Genomic DNA, 25,701 nt, shown 5'->3' on the forward strand with positions numbered 1-25,701 from the left:
TTACCATGGTTACCCCCATCCCTTCGTACGAGCGGAGGAGGAAATGAGGGGGCGAATGCGCTGCAATGTCTTGCCTGTCTACAGTACAGGCAGAGCGAGAGGAGAGGTTTGGCCAGCCACAATGGGATTTAAAGGGTTAAACGTAGATGCTAGGGGGTTCAAATGAATATATGTACAGTGTATGTAAAGTGTCAGATAATGAGTGAATTGTCCTCTTTATCACTATTTAACATACCAGATCCCCTTTAACATGCCAGATACCCTTTAACATGCCAGATCCCCTTGAAGAGTCAACCTATACTGTATGAACAACAGGAAACACTGAAGCAACCAAACCACACTCAAAGCCACTGGTGTGTGTGTGTGTGTGACTGTGTGTGTGTGCCTTTCTGTCACACTAGTGCTGTTGGAACGCATCACTTGAATTCTCCCTTTTCAGCCCCAATGTGTCTAGATAGATAGATAGATAGATAGATACTTTATTGATCCCCAGGGGAAATTCAAGTCTATTCATCAGCATTGTGAAAACGTGCCACTTGTCTGGTCCTGCAAAGGCCTGCTGTGCTGAATAGTAGCCAGTCATGGGGACTTACATTTCAAAATGGTCTACATGGTGAATCCCAGCAAGCTAAATATGGCGAGTGACTAAAAAGAAAGAGGAAGTGTGTACCTCCTCACAACCACAGCTTCCCTTCATGTCAAATCATCACATGCTCAGAGACGGACGCTGGTGGCCCGCACATGCTCAGACAGACACCGGTGGCCCACATCGCATTGCCTCTGTGTTTCCGCTGATGCAGCTCTGCAACACAATCCAGAGTTCTTCTGCTGTCAGGACTGTCCACTCTCTTCTGGACAAACATTTTGTTTTGAGTTCAAATCTGAGGACACACTAAGGAGGGACGTCTGTGTGGTGCTGCTTCACTGCAGGTGAATATTTGCATATTTGTTCAGACAGTTGCATAGGACTGAGACGAAGAGAAGGCACTTGACATTTCTGTCAACATGCAAACACGAACACAGGGACTGGCAACATGCAAACACGAACACAGGGACTGGCAACACAGATGTCATGTAAGCAAAGAAAGCAAAACAAAAGACAAACAGGTTTGAACAAGGCAGTTTGGGGGATGGAAAAAGGGATTTTTGACATCACAGTGAGGCAACACTGAGGCAACACTGACATGTAACCCCTGTTGTTGCATTAAAACCACAAGTACTGCGATGAAAAGAGCTTTGGAAAACAAGAATGTATTTCAATATCCAGACATTTATGCGTAAAGAAACATTTGACCCATATGTAGGCTTCTTGTCCAGGATGTAGGTCAGAGTGGCATGATAAAGGAACATTTGACCAATATGTAGGCTTCTTGTCCAGGATGTCAGAGTGGCATGATAAAGGAACATTTGACCCATATGTAGGCCTCTTGTCCAGGATGTAGGTCAGAATGGCATGATAAAGGATGTTTATTTCAGATGAGCTGTGATATCAGACTCTTGTCTCTGTCTCTGCAGGAGAGAAATGGAAGGAGCCATTGAGCAGTTTGCTGATGAGCCTCCTCAGGGTGAGTGTGTGGACGGCTGACCGGCTCCTTCACTGGACAGCGAGTCATCCTCCACCTCAGAATTACTTCTGTCTATTTGTGTACTTTGTGATCAAGTGTATATCTAGCTACTGAGACAGCGACAGGATATCACATATATTGTAACACCTCCAATTATCACCCATTTCGTTCGAAAATTCTAAAACAACGATGTTCTCTTAATACTTCAAAATAGCATTTGATAAATGAACCTTACATTTTTCAGTAGCCTAGGTGTGTAGATTTGAACAAAATCTGGTTTGGTTCTTACCGGGGCTTTTACTGCCTAAAATATCCGATTTTGTTTACCGTGCTCAGAGGTTAGTGCTGGCCTGGTGGGTCGTCTATTCCCAACCTTTCTCACGGCACATCAATGGTTAGCCTGAGAATTCTCGTCGCAATTCAAAATTCCACTGGAGCTCCAAGCAGATCTGTACACGCAGCCTTACAAGACTGTTTACAGCTCTTCGAGTCACAGTAAAATGTAATTGTTGGTACATAGCTAATTTAGATACACTTATGGTGTGGGTGCTTGCATTTCTTTAGGAATCCGCCGTCTTGGTTTATAGAAATGAATAGTAAGTGACACATACACTTTGTAAGAGGACGGAAACATGGGACTGGTGGTAATAGGGGGCATTCCGATATCTCAGTCAATTCAAAGCATGAGCCCCAGTAGTCTGTGAGTGCCTCAGCCATAATGGGTTTGTGTTCAGTAGCCATAACTATGGGCTTGTGTTCAGTAGTCTGTGAGTGCCTCAGCCATAACTATTCTTGTCTTCAGTCACTTAGTTTCAATTTCAACCGTTTTGTCATAGGCTAAAACCTGGCAACCCAAAACCCAAATAAGGAAGCGGGTCCCGACTGCGCAGCCGTAAGCAAGCGGGCTAGTTGAATGGCCTACTCCAGAACTAGCTGTTGTGAAATTGTTGGGAATTTAATTGATTAACACATCACATAAACTGTTATTGAGTGTTGTTGATACACTGAACTTGTGCCCTCGGAACCAAATCTGACAGCAAGCAGCTTTGGAGTTTTGGAAGTAGGCTGCTGGCAGGCAGCTGGATACATAACTGGCATGCTTAATGGTAAGGTAAAAGCACGTGTATGAAACGTTATTAAATATGCAAACACAGATCCGGTATAAACACTGACCCCCCCCCAAAGAAAAAAGAAAAAAAAAAAAATCTCCCGTTTTTGGAAAACTAAATGTTGACAGGTATGAACTATGGGCTTGTCTTCGGTAGTCTGTGAGTGCCTCAGCCATAACTATGGGTTACTGTACTTAAGTACATTTTCCATGTATTTGTACTTTAGAATCTATAGTGCATACTTTTGACTTTTACTTCGTTACATTTTGCAGCATTTATCTGTACTTTTACTCCACTACATTTCTACACCATCGTTCCTTTTTACATTACATTACATTTTTCTCTTTGACAAACACTTTTGTTTCACCAGGGGGCTGGGTTGCTACCAAAGATAGAGCGCTACGTGCCCCACTTCTAAATCTTTGAAACTAGTCTAGACCAGGCAAAGCGTGAGCTTGTAGCCATCTGCATTCGGTAGGCTATATTCACCAGACCCATACTGGACATGCAACTGTGTTCTGTGCCCTGACCTGAGCATATGCTTGCCATTGTCTATTATCTGCAGCAGGGCCTCCTCTCCGATGAGATTGCGAGTCCGCGGAGCAGCGAAGTTACAGGCTATGCCCATGCGTCTGTCACACGTCTGATCATTTGCGGCACAAATTAATGGTAGACTATAGAACCGCTGTACGAAATTAAAATATTTAAAAGTAAAAGTGAGCGCTCATTCAATGTCTATGCGCGTCTGCGCAAGTTAAACTGAACCTCATCATAAAGACACCTTCTCTGTTCAATCTGGACCAGCAGAATTGGCATTAAGATCCACCGGACGTTTCCCTTGTCTACCCCGTTAAACTTCAGGCTCTCGTGTTTTACTGAATGATATTTAACTCAGCAGATCACACTAGATTAACCAGAATTAGTCTCCAGAATTGTAAGTCAGAATGTAAACTGGGCCACGGATGGTAAGCACAACAGGCTGTTGCTGAAGCGTCAGCGTAAGCGTAAGCCCTCGTTTAAGACGTACGCGGTCAAGACGAGCAAGTTTACCTGTGCAAGTTCACCGAGCACAGGCGCCGACAAAGGCAAAAATGTGCCATTCCACCATATCTGTAATCACCGGCCATCACAGAAAACGGCATCATGCCAAAAGGGGCAGAAATCGCCTTCACCTCCAGCAACTTAAACGGTCCTTACCTACAGAAACCTCCTTCTCCATGGGCTTGTGGAACTGTCAATCCGCAGTCAACAAAACGGACTTCATAGCTGGCTATGCCAACCACCTTTCATTGGAACTCCTTGCTCTCACTGAGACTTGGATCAAACTAGAGAACACTGCCACCCCGGCTGCACTCTCCACTAACCTTACACTATCCCACACCCCTCGCCTATCTGGACGAGGAGGCGGGACGGGCCTGCTGATCTCCAACAGATGGAAATTCACCCCGCTACTGCCTTCAAACAAATATGTCTCATTTGAATTCCATGCCATCACAGTGATCACCCCAGCAAAACTCTACGTGCTGGTCATCTACCGCCCTCCAGGCCAGCTAGGTGACTTTATGGACGAACTTGACACTCTGCTGTCCTCCATCCCTGAGCATGACTGTCTGCTTCTTGTTCTCTGTGATATGAACATCCACTTAGATGCTCCAGGCTCAGTGGACTTTTTGGCCCTGATCCACTCCTTTGACCTCAAACTGGTTCAAAGCCCACCGACTCACAAAGCTGGCAAAGAGCTTGACTTGATCTTCACTCGGAACTACAGCACAGACACCCTCATGGTGACGCCTCTCCATCTTTCTGACCACTTCTTCATCCAGTTCAAAGTCAGCCTGACAGAACAGCCTCCGGCTCCTCAGCCGATGGTCACGTTCCGCCGCAACATCCGGAACCTGTCTCCAACGCACTTCTCCTCTGTGGTTGCCTCCGGTCTACCTCCACTCAACACCTTCTCCTCTCTGGAGGTTAATGAGGCCACAGACTCGCTCTGCTCCACACTGACCTCGTGTCTAGACGAGCTGTGCCCTCTTACCACAAGGCCAGCTCGATCCAAACATTCTCATCCATGGCTAAATGATACCCTCCGATCGCAGCGCACCAAACTCAGAGCCGCGGAGAGGAAATGGCACAAATCCAAACTAACTGATGACCTCAAAAACTACCAGACACTCCTGACCTCCTTCTCAGCCAGCATCACTGCTGCTAAGACGGCTTTCTACAATGACAAAATCAACAGCGCTACAGACACTCGAAAACTTTTCTCAACCTTCAAATCGCTACTCAACCCTCAGCTGCCTCCTCCTCCATCCAGCCTTACTGCAGATACCCTCGCCTCATTTTTTACAAACAAAGTGGCGGCAATCAGCAGTCAATTCTCTACATGCCCACTCAACACATCTGACTCAGATACCGCACTCCTACAACCTCTAGGGCAGGGGTCTCAAACACCCGGCCCGCGTCCGGCCCAATTCCGGCCCGCGACGTATGTCAAAATAATAATGTAATCCGGCCCTTGAGACTTTTTAATTGCGACAAACAACGATACTGATTAAAATAGACGATAGTTCCAAGTACGGTGACAAATCTCATTTGTACTCTGCTCCACTATGTGCTAGATATCCAGAGCTTCATTGAAACCCAAAATCGCTGCGCAAAGTTTTCAGGAAATACTTGTATTAGCGAGAAACACAAAGACGTGCATTTGTAATGACGTGGAAGCGATGCAGGCCATAGTGTTGCATAAATTGAAGCAGAAATTAAGCAGAAATAGGCCTACACCAAATGTTGAAAAACGTTTACGTGTGATGAAGTCTTAGGTAGGCTATGTTATTCACCTATTTTAAATCTGAAGGAGAATATCCTTTTGGAGATTATGATCGATCGTCTATTGAATGGAGGTGCGTCTGCGTGACGGTGTCCCCTAAGCATACCATGCTTATTTTGACCCTCTGCCCAACATAGCTTGGAGGTTGCCGTGGTAATCGTGATGATAGTGTCCGTAATGGACGTGGTACAGACAGCAGGGCTAGTAGAAATAGGGCTCTAAACTACAAAGTCACCCGCAATATGATGCGAACTTCTGGGTAGTCAGATTACCCGCGATAGGAACTGATTTGACCAGAATGCTTTATTGTAGGCCTTGTGGTTTAGAAACCATATACATCTTAGGTGTTGGTATACATCGTAGGTGTTTTCCTGTTAATTTGTTATGTGGGTAATATGAAAAAAGGAAAGTAAACCTGCTCAAATATGTTCATCCAGTATTTACTGAAAGGTGCATAATTTGAGGTGCTTGCCATCCAGTGGCAAATTAGATGGGTAAATTTACCCCCTTCATAAACTTTTGTTTTACTCAAAGATTTTTACATTTACAGTAGGACTTTATCTCTGACCACTTTCAAGCCATGGCCTTTTGAAATTTTGATATAAAAATCCAATGGTGTTGCTTTCTTAACCCTGACGCCTATAGTTTGCCAGGTTTAAAAAAAGTTATGAGAGGAAAATATTTTTATTTGGTGTGAAACACACACATACTGTACCTGTTTTTATGTTTTTCATTTGTTTTATAATTTGTATTAATATTTATTTTATCATTATTTTATTTATAAGCTAAGGTTGCTATAGCACAGGTGTCTAAAACTAGATAAAAACACTTGCACTTTCTGTTTGCAGTTTTGTGTGGTATTTAAAAAAAAGAACATTGCATTTTCAGAAATAGCCGGCCCTCCAATCAGATGATGTTGGCAGAATTGGCCCCCAGCTCATTTGAGTTTGAGACCCCTGCTCTAGGGACTGCTGGAACATCTTTTTCAGCATTCACGCCTCTCTCCGAGAGTGAAGTATCTAGACTCCTGACATGCAGCCGTCCTACCACATGCTCGCTGGACCCTATACCTACGAGCCTACTTCGGTCCATCAGCCCGACCATCGCTCCAGCTATCACACATGTGATCAATGCCTCGCTAACCTCCGGCACATTTCCAACAGCATTCAAAATGGCCCAGTTACTTAAGAAAGCTTCTCTCAACCCTGCTCAAGTCGAGAACTACCGCCCTGTCTCACTCCTGCCTTTCCTATCCAAAGGCATTGAACGAGCAGTCTCCAAACAGGTCTCTGACTTCCTTTCACAGAACAACCTTCTGGATCCAAATCAGTCTGGGTTCAAAAGCGGCCACTCTACCGAAACGGCTCTGTTGTCTGTAACAGAAGCCTTAAAAGAAGCCAGGGCGACCGCTCGGTCATCAGTACTCATTCTGCTTGACTTATCGGCTGCCTTTGACACGGTTAATCACCGCATCCTTCTCTCTATTCTCGCTAACATGGGAATCTCCGGTTCTGCTCTCTCCTGGTTTGAATCCTACCTCACAGGACGCTCGTTTAACGTATCATGGCTTGGTCAGCTATCTGCACCTCACCATCTCACCACAGGGGTCCCCCAGGGCTCAGTGCTGGGCCCCCTTCTCTTTGCTATCTACACCACCTCCTTGGGACAGATTATCCGTTCGCACGGCTTCTCATACCACTGCTATGCAGACGACACACAGCTCTATCTGTCCTTTCCACCTGATGACCCCTTGGTTTCAGCACGGATCTCGGATTGCCTCTCAGACATAGCTACATGGATGAAGGCACACCACCTCCAGCTGAACCTCTCAAAGACTGAACTGCTGGTCCTCCCAGCTAAACCTACCATACACCACGACATCAACATCAAATTTGACTCCCTGTCTGTTTCACCTACCAGGACTGCAAAAAATCTAGGAGTTGTTCTCGACAACCAACTAAACTTCTCAGATCATGTTGCCTCAGTCGCCCGGTCATGCCGTTTTGCACTCTACAACATATGGAAAATCAGGACTTACTTGACTCAAGATGCTACCCAACTTCTGGTTCAGGCAATAGTCATCTCACGACTCGACTACTGCAATGCCCTCCTGACAGGTCTCCCAGCCTGCGCAGTGAAACCACTTCAGATGATCCAGAACGCGGCGGCGCGCCTGGTCTACAACCAACCCAAAAGGGCACATGTTACCCCGCTGCTCATCCAGCTACACTGGCTACCTATGGCGGCCCGCATCAAATTCAAGGCTCTAACGCTTGCCTACAAAGTAGTCTCCGGTTCTGCTCCCACCTACTTGAATGCCCTCATACAGACATACGCTACCTCCAGACCGCTGCGCTCCTCAGACGAACGACGTCTAGCTCTACCACCGGTACGCTCAAGCCAATCCAAACTTTTCTCATCTTTTGTTCCTCGTTGGTGGAACACACTGCCAGCTCCTACAAGGGCAGAGACATCCTTCTCCATTTTCAGAAAACTCCTGAAGACCCAGCTCTTTAGAGAACATCTCCTCTCATAGCAGCACTTACAACAAGTCTTACTGATCCTAGCACTCACCAGCCGTCTCAAACTGACAACTAACTGTTAAAAACAGCACTCACTGATGCACTTATTCTTACTGTACTCTAATGTTTTTAAATTGTCCTAAAATTGTTGAGAACTGCTCTAAAACTTAAACTGTTTAATATGTTGTTAGTCGCTTTGGCTAAAAAGCGTCAGCCAAATGTAATGTAATGTAATATAACGTAATGTAATTACATCAGCTTAAAACTATCTAGCCTAGTATAACCTAAAACTAGCTTTATTAAATTGCCACACCTCATAGGCTACTGATTTCTTTTATAGGCCTATAGATAATAAATCATTATGCAAGTACTTTTACTTTTAATATTTAAAGTACATTTAAAATCAGGTACTTTTTACTTTTACTTAAGTAGGGTTGGCATTGTGGTACTTTTACTTTTACTAAAGTAAATATTTCTCTGCTTATTTGTACTTTTACTTAAGTACTGAGTTTTAGTACTTCCTCCACCACTGGCCTCAGCCATAATGGGCTTGTGTTCAGTAGTCTGTGAGTGCCTCAGTCATAACTATGGGCATACAAAGTCTACAAATACAAATACAAAGCCTCTAGCACCCCTCTTCACTGGTCTTGTGTGTGTTTAATACAAAGCCTCTAGCACCCCTCTTCACTGGTCTTGTGTGTGTATTTGCCTTTCTTGTTTTCTTGCTTCTGCTGCCAGTTCTGTACTTTAACGTCTTCCGTTTTGGCTTCCTTCATCACACCTTCAAAGAAAATCGTTTGCTCAAAGAAGAAGCCGATGCGCTGACACACAAAAACAACACCATGTCTGGTCTCAACGTAGTCACACTCACAACAATACGCTTTGGAACTTGCAGTTACCATCTGACATCCACCAGGAGTCTCCAGGCCCATGTTTTGCCCCACCGTCCTGTACTGCCCCACCCTCCTGTACTGCCCAACCCCCACCCTCCTGTACTGCCCCACCGTCCTGTACTGCCCCACCGTCCTGTACTGCCCCACCCTCCTGTACTGCCCAACCCCCACCCTCCTGTACTGCTGCTATTCCTAATCACACGCTTGTGATTTTAAACCTGATTATGTCTCCAGATGCAGTGACCGCGGGTCAAATTAGTTTTCCAACCAGGCAAAATAATCTTTAAAATATGCTTTCACCTCTAACAACAACAAGGCTTCAAGCTTCAAGCTCAGAATATGAATTTTGTGTGATCTTTATGATCTCTGAATGCAGGTGAAAAGAGACAGATGATTCAGCCAACGTGCCTGAATGACCCCAAACTGAAGATTCTGCAAGAGGTGAGGCCAATTTCTTCAGTGCCTAAAATTCCCACAGTCCCAACGGTGACCATGTCAAATAGGCTCCTGATAAGATAGACGACAAAGGAAGTTCTCACTTTCACTTTATTACCTCTCACCAATAAAGAACTAAGTTTGCATAACAGTGAGCAGCTTTATCTCCACCTGTCCTGGCACTGCAGGACTCCTAGAGAGGTAATAAAAATTGTCTTACATGGGCCGTCACTAAATGCTGATGATAAGCCCAAGTGCCACATTAAACCAAATGAATTGCTACTGCGGTTACCTCATAAGCTGTGGACAACGTTCCTTTATAGAGACAGCTGTTAGAAGACACTTTCATATTACTTAGCCTATCATATCTGATTCATTTATAAAAGACTTTTCCATCCTTAGTCAGTTTCCCATAAGATTACAGTTGCTTATATTCTGCATCCCATCATGCTTTGCAGCATAATCACTTTGATATTTCCTTCAGACAGACATGACTACCTGGTTGCTCAGCTTTGTGCGATACTATAGCATATTTAAATCAGAGAAAAGTACTTCAGGTATAAGTGTAAAAGGTCAGACAGCAGGTTTGGAAGATTATTAGCAGCAGCAGTGTGTGCTTGCTGTTGATCACAGAGCCGTGTGTGTGTGTGGTACATGTGTGTGTGTGTATGGTACATGTGTGTGTGTGTTGCTGCAGGTCCTGGTGGACTGGATTAATGCCACTCTGAAGCCAGAACACATCGTAGTGCTGAACATAGAGGAGGACCTCTATGATGGGCTGGTGTTGCATCATCTCTTAGGTGAGCCTGTGGCTCCATCTGTGTTTATATATGTATGTATGTACCTGTCCTGTTATGTTTACAGTATATGGGCTGTGTGTGTGTGTGTGTGGTCGTGTTATGTGTCTGTGTGTTAATATATGTATGTACCTGTCCTGTTCTGTTTATATGAGCTGTGTGTGTGTGTGTGTGTGTGTGGTCGTGTTATGTGTCTGAATGGTTTTGTGCGTGTCTCTGTGCGCAGCCTCTGATAATGACTATGCGTGCATATCTCAGGCAGGCTAGTGGTTAGGGTTATGCCAGCGCAGCCTCTGATAACGACTATGCGTGCGTATCTCAGGCAGGCTGGCGGTTAGGGTTAGGGTTAGGGTTATGCCAGCGCAGCCTCTGATAACGACTATGCGTGCGTATCTCAGGCAGGCTGGCGGTTAGGGTTAGGGTTATGCCAGCGCAGCCTCTGATAACGACTATGCGTGCGTATCTCAGGCAGGCTGGCGGTTAGGGTTATGCCAGCACAGCCTCTGATAACGACTATGCGTGCGTATCTCAGGCAGGCTGGCGGTTAGGGTTAGGGTTAGGGTTATGCCAGCGCAGCCTCTGATAACGACTATGCGTGCGTATCTCAGGCAGGTTGGCGGTTAGGGTTATGCCAGCGCAGCCTCTGATAACGACTATGCGTGCGTATCTCAGGCAGGCTGGCGGTTAGGGTTAGGGTTAGGGTTATGCCAGCGCAGCCTCTGATAACGACTATGCGTGCGTATCTCAGGCAGGCTGGCGGACGAGCACGTGCCCGTGGAGGAGATCGCCGTCACGTCAGAGGCCCAGGTGCGGAAGCTGGGGGTCATCATGGAGGCCCTCAACACCAAGCTGGGGGTCACTGATGAGACCGCAAAATGGAGCATTGCTCGTGAGTCAAGTTGACAAGCAGCCATAAAACAGTATCCACAATACATCACAATTACATATTAGTTGTGAATTGGATTAGGATGCTCTTTGCAAAGATTAAGACTTAATGTTTTTTCAAAAACTGTGGTATCATTCATACCACATAAGAAGACATTCATTGATAATGATGATGTTTTCTTTTCCATGTTTTCTCCATTTATTTTGGATTATGTTGGTGTTTGTCACACGTCTTTGTCTTTGGCGAAGCGTTACTGGTGCTAACAGCACTGCCCCCATGCCCTCTCCCCCAGTCATCCACAGCAAGGACCTGCTGGCCACTCTTCATCTGCTGGTTACCATGGTGAAGCGCTTCCAGCCTGACCTGCCGCTGCCCCCAAACGTCAGCGTGGAAGTCGTCCGCTTTGAGGTATGTTCAGCAAACCACAAACTGTAAGCTCTTCCACAACAGAGCGCGCTCACTATCTCCCATGAATAATCACTATGCCTACATGCAGGGCTATGTTTTATATTTAGATTATAACAATGTCTGAAGAGCCTATTCCCTTTTCTTTAGTCCTGCAGACTGCTGCTCATATCCTGCGCATTCTGTTACCAATAAAGCAACTGGATAAGACTCTCAGAGACTCGTAACGTACATCAGAGGTTCTATTCCTCGTGTAAGACCTGTATTCATACATAATTACCATACAAACATATTCCTCCCGCTCCCAGGTCAACAGAAGTGGAATCAAATCAGTTAAACACATTGAACACATCACAGAGGGTCGGAGGTAGGCCATTTCAATTTCAACATTTCAATTTGGCTTGGTGTCCCTTCCATTGGCCCCAGTATTAAAGGAACTAAACCTTTTATCGCCTTCCTGTCATCTTCACAGTGATTTAGATAAAGACTCTGACAAAGTGTCAGGGGGAGGAAACCATTCTGAAAGTGAGTAAAACAAATCATTTGAAGACTGGGCTTCTCTTTGTGCCTTGTATAAGGGGATGTGAGTTTAGCGGTAATACCGTTGGTATACCGCGAGTGTTAATACTGCTGGGATAAGATCTCTCCTCTTTTCTCTCTCTCTCTCTCTCTGCTTTTGTCTGTAGAGCAAGACCATATTGATCAGCTCATGCTCCTTGAACCACAAAAGATCTCTGCATTCAAACAGGTGCTAATGAATTTCAGTTATATTTTTAGCAATTCTACCTTGTAATACATTTGAACATCCTTTAGGAACACATTGTATGCTGGTTAATTATCTATGTTTCTCTCTCCCCCCAAAAGGCCATCCTTCATTTTGTTAACAAGAATATGTCATCCCTGGGTCTGCAAGTGCTGGAGATGGAGAAGCAGGTATGAAGGGACCCCCCCCAACACACACGTACAGACGCAAACACACACACATGCACGCGTGTGCGCACACACACACACACAGACACAGACACATGCCACACACACACTCTTCAATACATACAAACACACAAATACACACAAAAAAACAAATACACACAAACAAACAAATACACACACACATACAAAGACACAAATACACACAACCACACAAAGACATGCTCTGAGAAATGACATTACATGGCAGAAGACTACATGTTGTCATAGTCATGCTGGTTCGCTCAGTTTGCAGATGGCGTCATGCTGCTCCTGTTGATTGGACAACTTGAGGGCTTTTTCATCCCCCTTTATGACTTCAGCCTCAGCCCATCATCTGACCCTGACATGGTGAGGTTGTGTGACAGTGCTGACCTGTCCATCATGTGATCCTGACATGGTGAGGTTGTGTGACAGTGCTGACCTGTTCATCATGTGACCCTGACATGGTAAGGTTGTGTGACAGTGCTGCAACTGTGCCTGTCCATCATCTGACCCTGACTTGGTGAGGTTGTGTGACAGTGCTGACCTGTCCATCATCTGACCCTGACATGGTGAGGTTGTGTGACAGTGCTGCAACTGACCCTGACATGGTGAGGTTGTGTGACTGCTGCAACTGTGCCTGTACCCTCCAAGTCCTGTAAGGAGAATTGGCTCCGTGCCATAAGTCAAGCTCTATGAGCATGGTCTTCTCATTAGTCCTCAATCCTACCTTTCTTCCATTAGAAATGACGGATGAATATAAATACTGTATCATAAATATAAATACTGTATCATAAATACTTTAATGACACTCTCAAATGCTTCCATTAATGAGCATATGTTTTCTTTTTTTCATGTGACGTCTATGATTGGCAGCTACACAATGTCACTCTGGCCTTGGAAATACTCCATGACCAAAACATCCACGTGGGCAATGTTGATCCCCAAGGTGAGACTAACACACTCTTACATCTCTCACATCTCTAGAGCAGACTTCTGCATTTAGCCTATGTGTTGACACTTCCTGTTCATGAAGCTTGCAACACGTGAGTAACAACTTGCAGCTAGCAGGTAGTAACAATTCTTTTCGGCATTGGCATTGAGTTGGGTAGCAGCATATCATTTCTCTCAGGTAGTGTTATGCTAAGAGTTGGGCAGCAGCATATCATTTCTCTCAGGTAGTGTCATGCTAAGAGTTGGGCAGCAGCATATCATTTCTCTCAGGTAGTGTTATGCTAAGCAGTAAACATGTTTGTCCAGCCGACAGCTACAAAGCTGTGAAGTGGCGCAACACTTATGAGCAAATGCTGATTTGTGCCCACCGGTTGTGTTGAGCCCCATCACTCTCTGAATACAAATGTATGAAGGGACAGGCAGCGTTAGCCGCGTGGGACATGGATGGGAGAGCATGCGGCTCATAATGGCCCTGCTCACCAGAGGACATAATCATTCACTGGGAGTTTCTCAGTCAGTCAAAGCCCCCGGAGGAAGGGTGTCAGTCTGTGGATGGGCTCTGGGCTAAATGATGAATATGAATGGGCGTTGGATGTGTCTGAGTGTGTGTCTGAAGGGCTTGCCTCTGACATATTGTGGTATCACGTCAAGCTAACCCTGCTGAAAAAAACAGCTAGAAACCAGCTTATGCTGGTAGCTGGTTTTAGCTGGTCTTTGCTGGTTTTCTTCCAGTTCTTGCTGGTCTTTGCTGGTGTAGCTGGTTGGACCACCAGCTGGATATGCTGGCGTAACCATCTGAGGAAGCTGGTCATGCTGGTTTGACCAGCCTGTCGTATGGGATACAGCTGGTGCAAGATGTTCATGCTGGTGACCAGCCTGCCAAGCTTGACATTGTTGGTGTAAGATGGTCATGCTGGTTTGACCAACATAAGCTGGCACGGCCAGTTAAACCAGCAGTGTAGACCAGCAACACCAGCTAAAATGACCAGCTTGAGGTGGTACGACAAGCAAAACCAGCTAAATTACCATCGTTAGGTGGGTAAACCAGCTGAAGGTATGTTTTCGCAAGAGATTTGCTGGTCAAGCTGGTCAACCAGCAAACCACCTTTAGCTGGTCAGGTTGTTTTTTTCAGCAGGGAAGGAAAGATCTAAATCCTAATCTCATATGGGAGAAGAAAGTCTGTGTGTGTGTATGTGTTCGCATCTATATGTTTATGTGTGTTCATATATGCTTATGTGTGTTTGCCTATATGATGTATTTTGGTTTGTGTTTATGTCTGTGTTTATTTTTAAATGTTAATGTTGACTGTTGAAACTTAAATCAAGGAACTTAACAAAAATTGTGCAAACTAACCCACAAGCAAGCCATAAACTGAATTAGCCCATTAAGCGCTTGCTTCAATTATCAAATAACCTCATGCATTGAAATACTCATTGTAGACAGGACATGTGGATGACAACTTCATGGGATAAAGTAAGTAGTTTAGCCAGAGGGGGATGATACATCCTAAAAGCAGACTCATTAAATGAACACATAACTAAATTCCCTTTTCCTGACCTTTATGTCTTTGATTAAATGATTTGACTCTTCTCCTTAGCTGTGGCAGTTTAAAAATGACATAGCTCCCACTTCTGGTATAAGTGTAAAAAAGGCCCCTCTCACTTGGACTGTTCTGCTCTCCCCCTGCAAATTGGTTCAGTCCATGTGTTAGTTCAATCCAAATGCTTGAGATGTCTCATTAGGTTGGAGATGAGAAGTGTGTTCAGAAATTGTGTATAAATTCCTGTGTTAGTGTGCGTCCATCGAAATGTAAGTTGTTATAATAGAAGTCATGTTACCCTGAGGTGACAACTGTATTTAATTAAAATACAATAATTCTAGGCTAGGCTATAGAATTCAAGGCTAGCCATGTCGCTAATAATGTGCCATGCCGCTAATAATTTGCTAGGTGCTAGTTTGCTAAATTGTTAGTTATCATGCTAGTTACAGATATTAGCCCTGGTAAGCTAACATGGCTTGTATAAATGCTAGTGCACTTTAAACTTTAGATATGTTTCATTACGACTTACTTAATATCTGTTTAGGACATATAACCATGTTGTGGATTGTTAGCCACTATATCATGCATGTTGCTTGTGTACCGCATGTGCTAACCTCATGGCCATTGGTGTTAGCCTAGCACTAGCCATGGTAAACTGCATGAGTGCAGCCTAGTGGACAGATGGTATAATTGTCTCAAGCTGCACATTTAACTGTTTGTTCAACCAAACAGTGTTGATAGGATTGCCTGTATTGTACATGACATGCCATTCTGTATTTGTGCATTTGTGTTGCAGAAACCACACCCTCACACATACACTCATTCACCACTTTTGTCCTTTGAAGATTTCAAGAGCATTAAAGACAACTAATAACTAAGTAGTGATTTGACTGTCTCTCAGTGGTGGATTTGGCTCCGAACTCTTAGTGTAGCTAAGACGGACATTGTCATCCTGATCTTCTTTTCAATAAGGTTGTGACACAGAGATCATTTCTTTCCAAACTGTTGGATTTTGAGTGTGATTAAGGGGCCAGAATGAAGACCATTAGCCCCAGTGGGTTAGTGTGGGAGACTGATGGTGATCGGGATGGAGAGAGAGACACAGCTATTTTATTTGAGACCTGAGGCTGGAGACTGATGGTGATCGGGATAGAGAGAGAGACACAGCTATTTTATTTGAGACCCGAGGCTGGATATATAAGGCTTCAAGCTGCGATGCTCTGGCAACATTCTTGTCTTTTTTTGTTCTCCTTCTTATGCGAACCAGCTGCCACTGTGTGACACGTTGTTTATCTATCCGTTTGTAGACATCGTGGCCCAGGATGTAAAGGCCACGCTGAGGGTCCTGTACGCGCTGTTTAAGAAGCACAAGAGCAAGTGACCTGGGACGGGACTGAGGGTCAGCCGATGGAACCACCAAGGAGATCTTAGCTCATAACTCACACAGTGTTCAATAATACCAAGTCAAAACAGTGTCACCAAACAATGAATTTGCTTTAGATTATGTTCTTCTTTTTCACCCACACCCATTTTCCACACCTCCCTCTCACCCCATCATTACGGTCAGACACACACAGACAGCACATCCATGGTATGGCCTCAACAGTATTATTTGAATAGAATAATGAGTTTGAGCCATGTGCCTGACGTGCTCAGCCTGTGGAGGAGCAGAGAGGGTGGGAGTCAGTGGGGGAGATTCGTCACTCACGCTGACATTAACAAGACAGTGAGCAGCCTTAGCCACAGTGGCCATCAAGAGAAGTGCGCTTTCCTGGATAACAACGTTACTGAATGTCACATATTTCAACTCCTCTGAATCCTCCCCCTTCATTCTTCCATTTGCTACCTTTGAACTACTGCAAGGGCCTCAGGGGACTGACTGTAAGATGTGTGCCATATGCAATATGGTCTCCTTTGACGTTCTGTGACTGACTGTAAGATGTGTGCCATATGCAATATGGTCTCCTTTGTCCTTCTGGGACTTGAAGCGTAAAGGTCATGATGAAGTCCATGTGCTCGACCTCAGCGTTTTACCATCTCCACAGTTACTATTGACTGCATCAGATCAGCACGATGGAGTTCCCTTCCAACAGTCCTGAAAGCTGTGGAGGTTTCTAGGATCTTGGCTTCCCCTTTGAAATGTGTACGGCCACTTCTCTCCTTGGCTTCTTTTGAATGCCTTCATGGTCTATTTATGGTGATTTGAATGCCTTCATGGTCTATTAATTTATGCTGATTTGAATGCACAATATGTAAGTCATGTCATATCAATGTGAGTAAAGAATGTATTAAAACATGATAAAGACTGTGTATATTAATCGTTACTAAATTATTAGGATGGCACAACATAATGCTTAATCTGTATTGTATTTGTCAACATTATCAATCCTTCTTTTTGAACATAAAAGACAAGTTGTATAATTTGAAAAGATGCATCATCTCATGTTTCAGACAAGATGGGCTTCACTTTAAAGAGCAGATTCATGTTCACTTCAGGAAACCGGACCTCTTGCTTATGTTGTAATGGTCAGGCAGGTGTAGTCGCCTTAGAGTCAGAAAATGGCTGTGTGGCTCTGAAGTAAAGTAAAGTTCAAGTAGACACTTTCAAAAGTCATTATGAAAGTGAGGCGAAGGTGGTGGAAGTGACAGACAAGGATGTTTGTGATGTTGGCTGACCGTCTGACCACCAGCCAATGTACCAAGGCAGTGAGGCATCCAGGTTCCTTACAACAGAACCACATTCAGCTAGAGAGAACTCCTGTATCCTTAACAGAACCACATTCAGCTAAAGAGAACTCCGGTATCCTAACAACAGAACCACGTTCAGCTAAAGAGAACTCCGGTATCCTTACAACAGAACCACGTTCAGCTGAAGAGAACTCCGGTATCCTAACAGAACCACATTCAGCTAAAGAGAACTCCGGTATCCTAACAGAACCACCTTCAGCTAAAGAGAACTCCGGTATCCTTACAACAGAACCACATTCAGCTGAAGAGAACTCCGGTATCCTAACAGAACCACAGTATCCTAACAGAACCACATTCAGCTAAAGAGAACTCCGGTATCCTAACAACAGGGTGTCTGACAACAGGAGCCACCTTGTTACTCACCTTCTGATCAACACTATGACCAACACCTCCACCAGACACAAGGAATTCTCATACCATCAGCTGGCCCCCAGGACTTGGAGTTGATTTGACAGGCATTGCTCTAACCAGTGAGAGAGGTGCTCCCATACAGAGCAGGGATTCATTTGCAGGCCAATTAGCCGAATCCCTGAGAGCGCTGCAGAGCTGATTCAGAGTAATTACTAATAGCATTATGCTAATGTGGGGCTTCATTAATGTGATACAAATCTACTGGAGATTCCTTGATTGCGGCTTTGTTAAGGAATAATGCATGACCTTGGAGTGATGTTTCGGGTGATTAAATGGAATTAAAGTGGGCATAATTCAATGTCCCATTTTGGAAATGATGACACTAAATCCAGTGGAAAACATGTCAAGGTATTATGGGATAGAAAATAGCAGGATAATTTATCTCAATTCCTGGGGACACTAACGGAAAAGTCTGGCTTTTTTGGGGACCAACACTCACTGACATGCATCCCCGAAATGGATCTCTTGTCAGTCATGAGAGCTTATGCGGAGGTGTATATTTAGATGATGATGGAGGTGATGATGGGGACGTTGTAAAGAGTCTGGATGGGATATTCTTATATGCTGTCTGGATGGATGGGTTATTCTTATATGCTGTCCTCATAAATGACTACCAGGAGGCAGAAAATGGGTTTAGGTTTTGCTGTCAAGACAAATGTGTGTAATTAGTATTTCGAGTATTTCATGTATGCAAACCTTCACCATCCCTCATGCCTCCTCTCTCTCTCTCTCTCTCTCTCTCTCTCTCTCTCTCTATCTCGCTCTTGTTGACTCTGAGTCAAAAGCATCAAAGGGAGCTCTAAAACACTCATTACAAAAGCATGCCTACATGGAGTTAAGCACAACAAGGACAATGAGGAACAGACAAGGCAGGTAAATGGTGTTTGGAGTGAATGCGTAGAGATGAAAAGAGAATGTGAAGACCCCTCATAGAACAAAAAGTCATTAAAATGTTGATAAAATGGGGTGTCCAAAGAAAACACTGTCCTGCAGGCTTTTGACACGACTCTTGTTAGCAGCTGTTTCTAATTTGGAAGCAGGACCCCGGGCCTGACACGGTCAGCCTGGTCAGAGGGCCTGTCGGAGAGCGTGCCGCGCGCCTTAATGATGCACCGCAGCCCCGGTGACTCCGGCTGTCCGCTGAGCGATGGGAGTCCCGGAGCGTGAACGCGTCGGGCTGCTAGCGCTGCTGCTCCGTGCTCTGGCCCCTACGAGACACACATCTGAGGGAAAACTTCTGTCGACCTGTCTGCCTTTGAGGCAGGCCAAGACAGAGAACAGGCTGTCTCATCTGCCGCTGTTGATGAAGGGACGCCACCACATAGCCCAGGACTTTTAGATCTGTGACCCATTTCAAAAGTTGCTGCTTGTGAAGACTTTCACTGTGCTGAAGAATGCTATGTTTTTCAGCATATCCTGGCAAATGTGATTGGGTGGGAAAGCCACTTTAAAAGAAGGCTAGACTTTATATTTAGCATGCCCTGTCATCAAAAGTGGTGGGTTCATTGAAATTAAAGACAAGCCAAAATTAGGACCTAGTGAAGGAAGACATTAACAGCATAATACCTCGATATCACTTATGACACTGCTCATAGTCCCTCGATATATCACTTATATTACACTGCTCAATTTAAAAAAAAAAAATACACTTACATAGAGTTTCCAACTAAATAAAATGCCAAAATCTGAGCAGTGAAGATATACAATCTGTGATTAAACTTCATTCATTCCCAATTTATCACAAATAAATCAATGACAAAGCTGGTGAGTGATGATAGGAGGGCCTTGGTCTCATCACCACCTGCTGCAAATGGACCGGCAAGCCACAGCAGAACAGCTGGAGGTCATCTGATTAGAACGGACATGGTCGAACCCAGAAGTGCCCAAGCCCAGCCTTAAATGTGCTGACCGGTGAGTCAGAGGTGCTCCTGTTGACGAGCAGAAGGGCAGTAAACATGACAGCAATGGGGGACAAACCCCACAAGATCGGCTCATTTCAGTAACAAAAGCAGGGGGCACAGCTTGCATAGAGATGCTATTATGGCACATACTGCATATTATCTGCTTCTGTTGAATGGCGGCTCAGCTGATGTAACCACAGCAGGACTGTTATCGTATTCCTCTTGCAAGCACCGAGAAACAGAGGGATGAATTGTTTTGGTTATCTAATGGGCCCAGTGACAACCTGCAGTCCGAATGCAACCTAGCAGCAGCAGAGTATCGTATGGAGGACCATCACTCAGAGTATCGTATCGTATCAGAGTATCGTATGGAGGACCATCACTCTGTTGCTATTCAAAATGCTGCACTGGGAAGTTCAGATACCAATATCAGCAAGGTGACACAAATCACTGCACATACTGGAAAACATCATATTTTTATTTCTTTCCATTTTAACAATACACAGTTAAATTTGAAGCTCTAATCTGACACATTGATACTGTGATGTGCTCCATGTGGTGGCTGCCGTTTGTATGTTCATGTTTTGTGTGCAACTGTGTCACTAGTGTATCTGAAAGCCATGACTTCAGACTAGCCGATAGTTTCTCATAGTAAGGCAATAACAAATGTTTTAGTTGAACTGTGACCTTTCCTACAACTTCATACTTTTTTAACATCAGTAAAATCCACAGTCATATATCTTCTGGCTTTCAGTCATTAAATAAGCCTGACTTCAATGTGCTATTTTAGACAAGCATTGATGCAGATACGTTTTGTATGGATTCTTAATGTGAGAGCACCACCACATTTTCACAGCGGATTATGAATGAATGTTTTTTAAAAGCTTTTTTAAAGCTCAGATGGCTCATTCAATCAATGGCAGCTCATTCAGCGACTCATACGTAGATTCACTCACATTATTAGTGATCATAACTATTTCAAGAGTCATGGGAGCATTTGATGTGAGGAAATGTACCACTTCATGGCATCTATAGCCCACAGCTACTTGTGTGTTGTGTTGCATTGTGTAAACAGGAACACGCTAATATCACACATGCTTTAGTGTGATCGAGAGGGCGCTCACGGAGTCATTCCCCTGATGTCCATCACAGCCGACCCCATGAGAGCACTGCGTCCGATTTCCACTTCTGTGCAGACGTCCCAATTAACTCCCCTTTGCACTGCAGCCACTAAAAAAATCTTCAATTTGTGTCGGCGGTCAGGGAGGAGGAGGAGGAGGAGGAGGAGGAGGACGGCAATTTAGCACCTCTCCTGTTCCTGGCCAATTATTTCTAGGATGGGGGAGCCTCATCTCAGCTGCCTTACAGCCCTGCATTTGGAGGAGACAGAATAACTGGAGCTAGCTAAAAAAAAAGAACATCCCACCTACAGTAAGTGGGTCTAACTTCTTATGCTGTACTGAAGGTTATTGCTCGTTCATTTGAACCATGACACTAAAATCACAGCTACGGAAGAATTTTGAGTGGAAAGTTCTAATCATTACAAATCATTACACCTGCAAGCCTGAGTGAATAAAATGCTGAAACACCATGTTTCACATAACAGTGGCAATGATAAGGCAATATTCTTTTGCCATCACAAATTACAGGTTGTTAAAAATGACTACACTACATAGTGTAATCACGTAGAACTTTTCTGTCATGTTAATCTTGACAGTTGACACTCCACCTTTCTCAAAATCTCATGATAAAGCACACTCACTCACTCACCTCACAGGCACACTGAAAATGCGGGCAGACATTGACCTTGTTATAATTGTATTGGAGCTACAGTACAGTAAACAATGTCACTGTCCCTGCACATTGCATTTCAACATTAGCCATATGGCTGCTTCCCCACAAAGGGAGGATGGATCGATATACTATGTGCATGTGAATTAGCCAGCCAAAGCGCTTAATCTACTTTGCGTTCAACTATGAGTCCTTGACATTCTGTGTTTTTTAAGCTCTGTGGTGTGTGACTTAACAGAGACAATGTGACAATGACACTGCTTTCATTAGAGAATCAAATTTCAAAACTCAATGATTGCTAGTGAAAACAGGGAAATTACAACACCTCCTAAATAATTACAACAACAAAAACACGTCATCACCATACCAACAGTCTACTTCATAATAACACAGAGACACACACACACACACAAATGCAGTAAGTCACGTTCATCACGTTCATTTGTCAGGTTCATTTGTCATGTCATGTTCATCACATTTTTTTTGTCATGTCATGTTCGTCACGTTCATTGTCATTTCATGTTTGTCACGTTCATTTGTCATGTCATGTTCATCATGTTCATTTGTAATATCATGTCCATCATGTTCATTTGTCATGTCATGTTTGTCACGTTCATTTGTCATGTCATGTTCATCATGTTCATTTGTAATATCATGTCCATCATGTTCATTTGTCATGTCATGTTTGTCACGTTCATTTGTCATGTCATGTTCATCATGTTCATTTGTAATATCATGTCCATCACGTTCATTTGTCAGGTCATGTTCCGTCACATTCATTTGTATTTCTTTGCCGTTTCCTGTTTACTCGGCTCTTCATGCCCCCATGTGCACTTCTGCTTAGACGCAAACTGCGTTTCGTTGTCTCTGTACTTGTCCTCTGCACAATGACAATAAAGTTGAATCTAATCTCATCTAATCTATAGATTCCCTTCTCACACACAACACTCTGTTCAGTTCTCTCTCCTGTTTCAGCAGCATATGCAGCACGACGCACGATCCACCGTCACACCGGAGAGCTCTCTTTTGACACTATGGGCTTCTCGCCCATAGTTGCCACCGCATTACCCATGATCCTAGTGCTATATCTGTGCCTACAACACTTACACACTCTTACGAGGCAGATGGAATTGCATAGGAATTGGTGTCATGACTCTGACACATTTCTGATACAAATCATGCTTATCCACTTAATTCATAGTATTGGAGGTGTGTCGTTAAATTCATTCTGCTGCCTCTTCACCTGAATAATACATCATGTGTCAGTGTTTACTATTCTATGTTCTATGTTCTATTACTATGAAGAAAATGATTAAGGTCTGAGAAACACGTCATCGAACATCTACAATCAAATAACCACCATTCTATGAACAAAAAAAATCATATTATATAATTCTTATGAATAATATTAATATTTTGGCCCAAATCACATTTTATTCTCTATGGCGCTGAAAAAACACATTTGTGGACATTAGATAGACCTTGTAAATACTCTGAGGTATTTTGAGTCACCAGTGATTTACTACAATAATTAGCAAGCGTATACAGCTGTAGCAGCTCAAAACAAACAGGAAACAATCTCCTATCATCTGGTGATGGAACGTGAGAGATGTATCAAATATGTTAGAGGTGAATTCAGACCTAGACATGTGAGAAGTGGAGACTACGGACCTACAGTAGACATTGGTGAGGCAGTGGTGCAATCATTGACTATGTCAAATCAAAATTGTTCTGAATAATGTAATCATTTATTTTCATACCGACAGGTCACAGACACTTCTTGGTTGTGCTCTCAGTTGTTTACCAACATGTTTTGCCAAACTGACTAATTCTGAAACAAAACAAGACACATTCTCAGCAGTACCTTTTTCTGATGAGAATGAATGTGCTTCAAGTCCTTACTTGATGGTGGCAGTTAGATATGGAATACTGTTATGTCTTACAAACCTCTTGACACTTCAGAATGAATGATAGAAATGTTCAGTAGTAAAATGTGTTTTTGATGTCTATGTGTTTTCATGAAAACTAAAACTGAGCTGTCCATATGTTTCAGGACTTTTTCCCCCCTCGAAGCTGTGGCATGGCAGACCAGACCTACACTACCAAAAGGTCAAAAGTTTGAGGTCACTTAGAAATGTCCATTCCACTCCATTATAGACAGAATACAAGCCGAGATCAACTGTATTGTTTTTTTAATCAGGGCAGCAGTTTTCAGATTACATTATGTGCTTACATAATTGCAAAAGGGCTCTCGACTGTTGTAGAAAGAAATGGCTGATCTTTAATGCAATATCTTTATTGCCCATTATCAGCAACCATTCATTCAATGCTCCAAAGACACATTCTGTTTACTAATCTGATATGATTTTAAAATGCTAACTGTGAAAACACTGGAGAACTATTTTGTAATTATGTAAACACATAATGTAATTATGTAAACACATGATATAATTATGTAAACACATAATGTAATCTGAAAACTGCTGCCCTGATTAAAAAAAAACTAAGTGACCCCAAACATTTGACCAGTAGTGTATTTCAGTAACAAAAAGTGCTTTCAAACACGTGGGCTACCCAAGAAAGACTACATGTCTCAAAAGGTTATCAACAGTGGATCAAACCCAAAACAAAAATCCACACACATCCTAAGTTTTTGCCTCTCATACAGTTCCCTGACTAGTTGACAGTAACACAAAGAACCCATTAAGAACCCAATAAGAACCCACAGGGAACCATATACAGCTACATAGCTACTGACTCTGGGCCCTACTAGGCCATACAGCAGTGCAAACAATACAGATACAGGGTCAGTGGTGTGGGCGCCTGGCCACCTCCATCTCTCATGGACACGAACAGTGGCCATCGGTGGAAGGTGGGGCGTGAGGAGGAGGTCAGTGGGCAATGGTGGGAGGTGGGACATGAGGAGGAGGTCAGTGGCCATCGGCGGGAGGTGGGGCATGAGGAGGAGGTCAGTGGGGTGTGTGGAGGAGGTCAGTGGGGCGTGTGGTCTTGCTGTCCTGCTTCATGTCTGCTACAGTCACTGGCCTTGTTGTGTCTTCTGATTTGTAGAGGTCTTGTGGAATAGAACAGAGGAGCTCTTCCCAGGGCCGAGTCCAGGGTCCAAATCCTGACCCTTATTTTCCCATGATGCTCTTTGATGATGTGCAATGGATGGTATCCCTCCATAGATTCACTCTATGAGAAGGTGAAAGTTAAGATAATCAGAAAGAATGTGCCAAAGAATCACCACCATGGTGATCATCAATATTATGGGCATTTATGATTAAATCATCACCATGGTGATCATGAATATTATGGGCATTTATGATTAACTCATCACCATGGTGATCATTATGATGAAATATATAACCCACTCAGATGCGGTGCGGTATTCCTCCTCCTTTGCTCAACCTCTCAGATGAAAACATTTAGAATGTTATTCCCTACACTGGCCACTGGCCACGGAGAAGACGCACTAGCCTACAGTACAGCATTTGTTATTAATTCAAGATATGCAGTCAACAGTCACAGTTTCAGCAGCAATTACCTATTCAGGGTGAATATTTGCATCATATTGGTCAGTGATTTAAAAAACACACATATCAACATCAACAATAAATTGTCTATAGTGTATAATCTACAGCTACATTGTCCTTCAGTTGAACATCTTCACAATAGCACTCTGTGTTGTCTCTTAGCTCAGGGCTGTGTGTGGAACGTAATGGTCTTTGAAATATGCACTAATCAGAGCCATCATTTGTAAAGTTCAGGGGTAGAAATAATAGTGGCAATAACAAGTCTCCCTGTGACATGCAACACAGAGGGCTTTTCAGACGGACTCAAGCAGCGCTGACCTTTCCTGACCATTCCTGTGAGAGCATCCTCTGGCAACCACTCTGGCGTAAAGGACATCATAAATGTCACCTCTTTCAGAAACCCGGTCACACACTTTTTAGCCAGTGCCCTGC

At 43.8% G+C, this 25,701-nt stretch overlaps 1 protein-coding gene across 2 annotated transcripts; it reads left to right on the forward strand.

The window, feature by feature from the left end:
* The first annotated feature begins 742 nt into the window (after positions 1 to 742).
* On the forward strand, positions 743 to 17,194 carry parvg (parvin, gamma). Of its 2 annotated transcripts, none has more exons than XM_042109494.1 (13): positions 743 to 930; positions 1,516 to 1,565; positions 9,293 to 9,357; positions 10,049 to 10,151; positions 10,897 to 11,037; positions 11,327 to 11,442; positions 11,748 to 11,806; positions 11,912 to 11,964; positions 12,126 to 12,187; positions 12,304 to 12,372; positions 12,655 to 12,756; positions 13,264 to 13,336; positions 16,190 to 17,194. In XM_042109494.1, the coding sequence occupies exons 2-13, from the start codon at positions 1,523 to 1,525 to the stop codon at positions 16,261 to 16,263; spliced, it is 960 nt and encodes a 319-aa protein (XP_041965428.1). In that variant the 5' UTR covers positions 743 to 930; positions 1,516 to 1,522; the 3' UTR covers positions 16,264 to 17,194. The 2 variants fall into 2 exon arrangements, with proteins under 2 accessions (XP_041965428.1, XP_041965427.1); XM_042109493.1 differs by lacking the exon at positions 743 to 930 and adding an exon at positions 1,037 to 1,074.
* The last annotated feature ends 8,507 nt before the right edge of the window (positions 17,195 to 25,701 follow it).

This window comes from Alosa sapidissima, chromosome 11 (assembly GCF_018492685.1).
Source record: "Alosa sapidissima isolate fAloSap1 chromosome 11, fAloSap1.pri, whole genome shotgun sequence".
Taxonomy (NCBI): Eukaryota; Metazoa; Chordata; class Actinopteri; order Clupeiformes; family Clupeidae; genus Alosa; species Alosa sapidissima.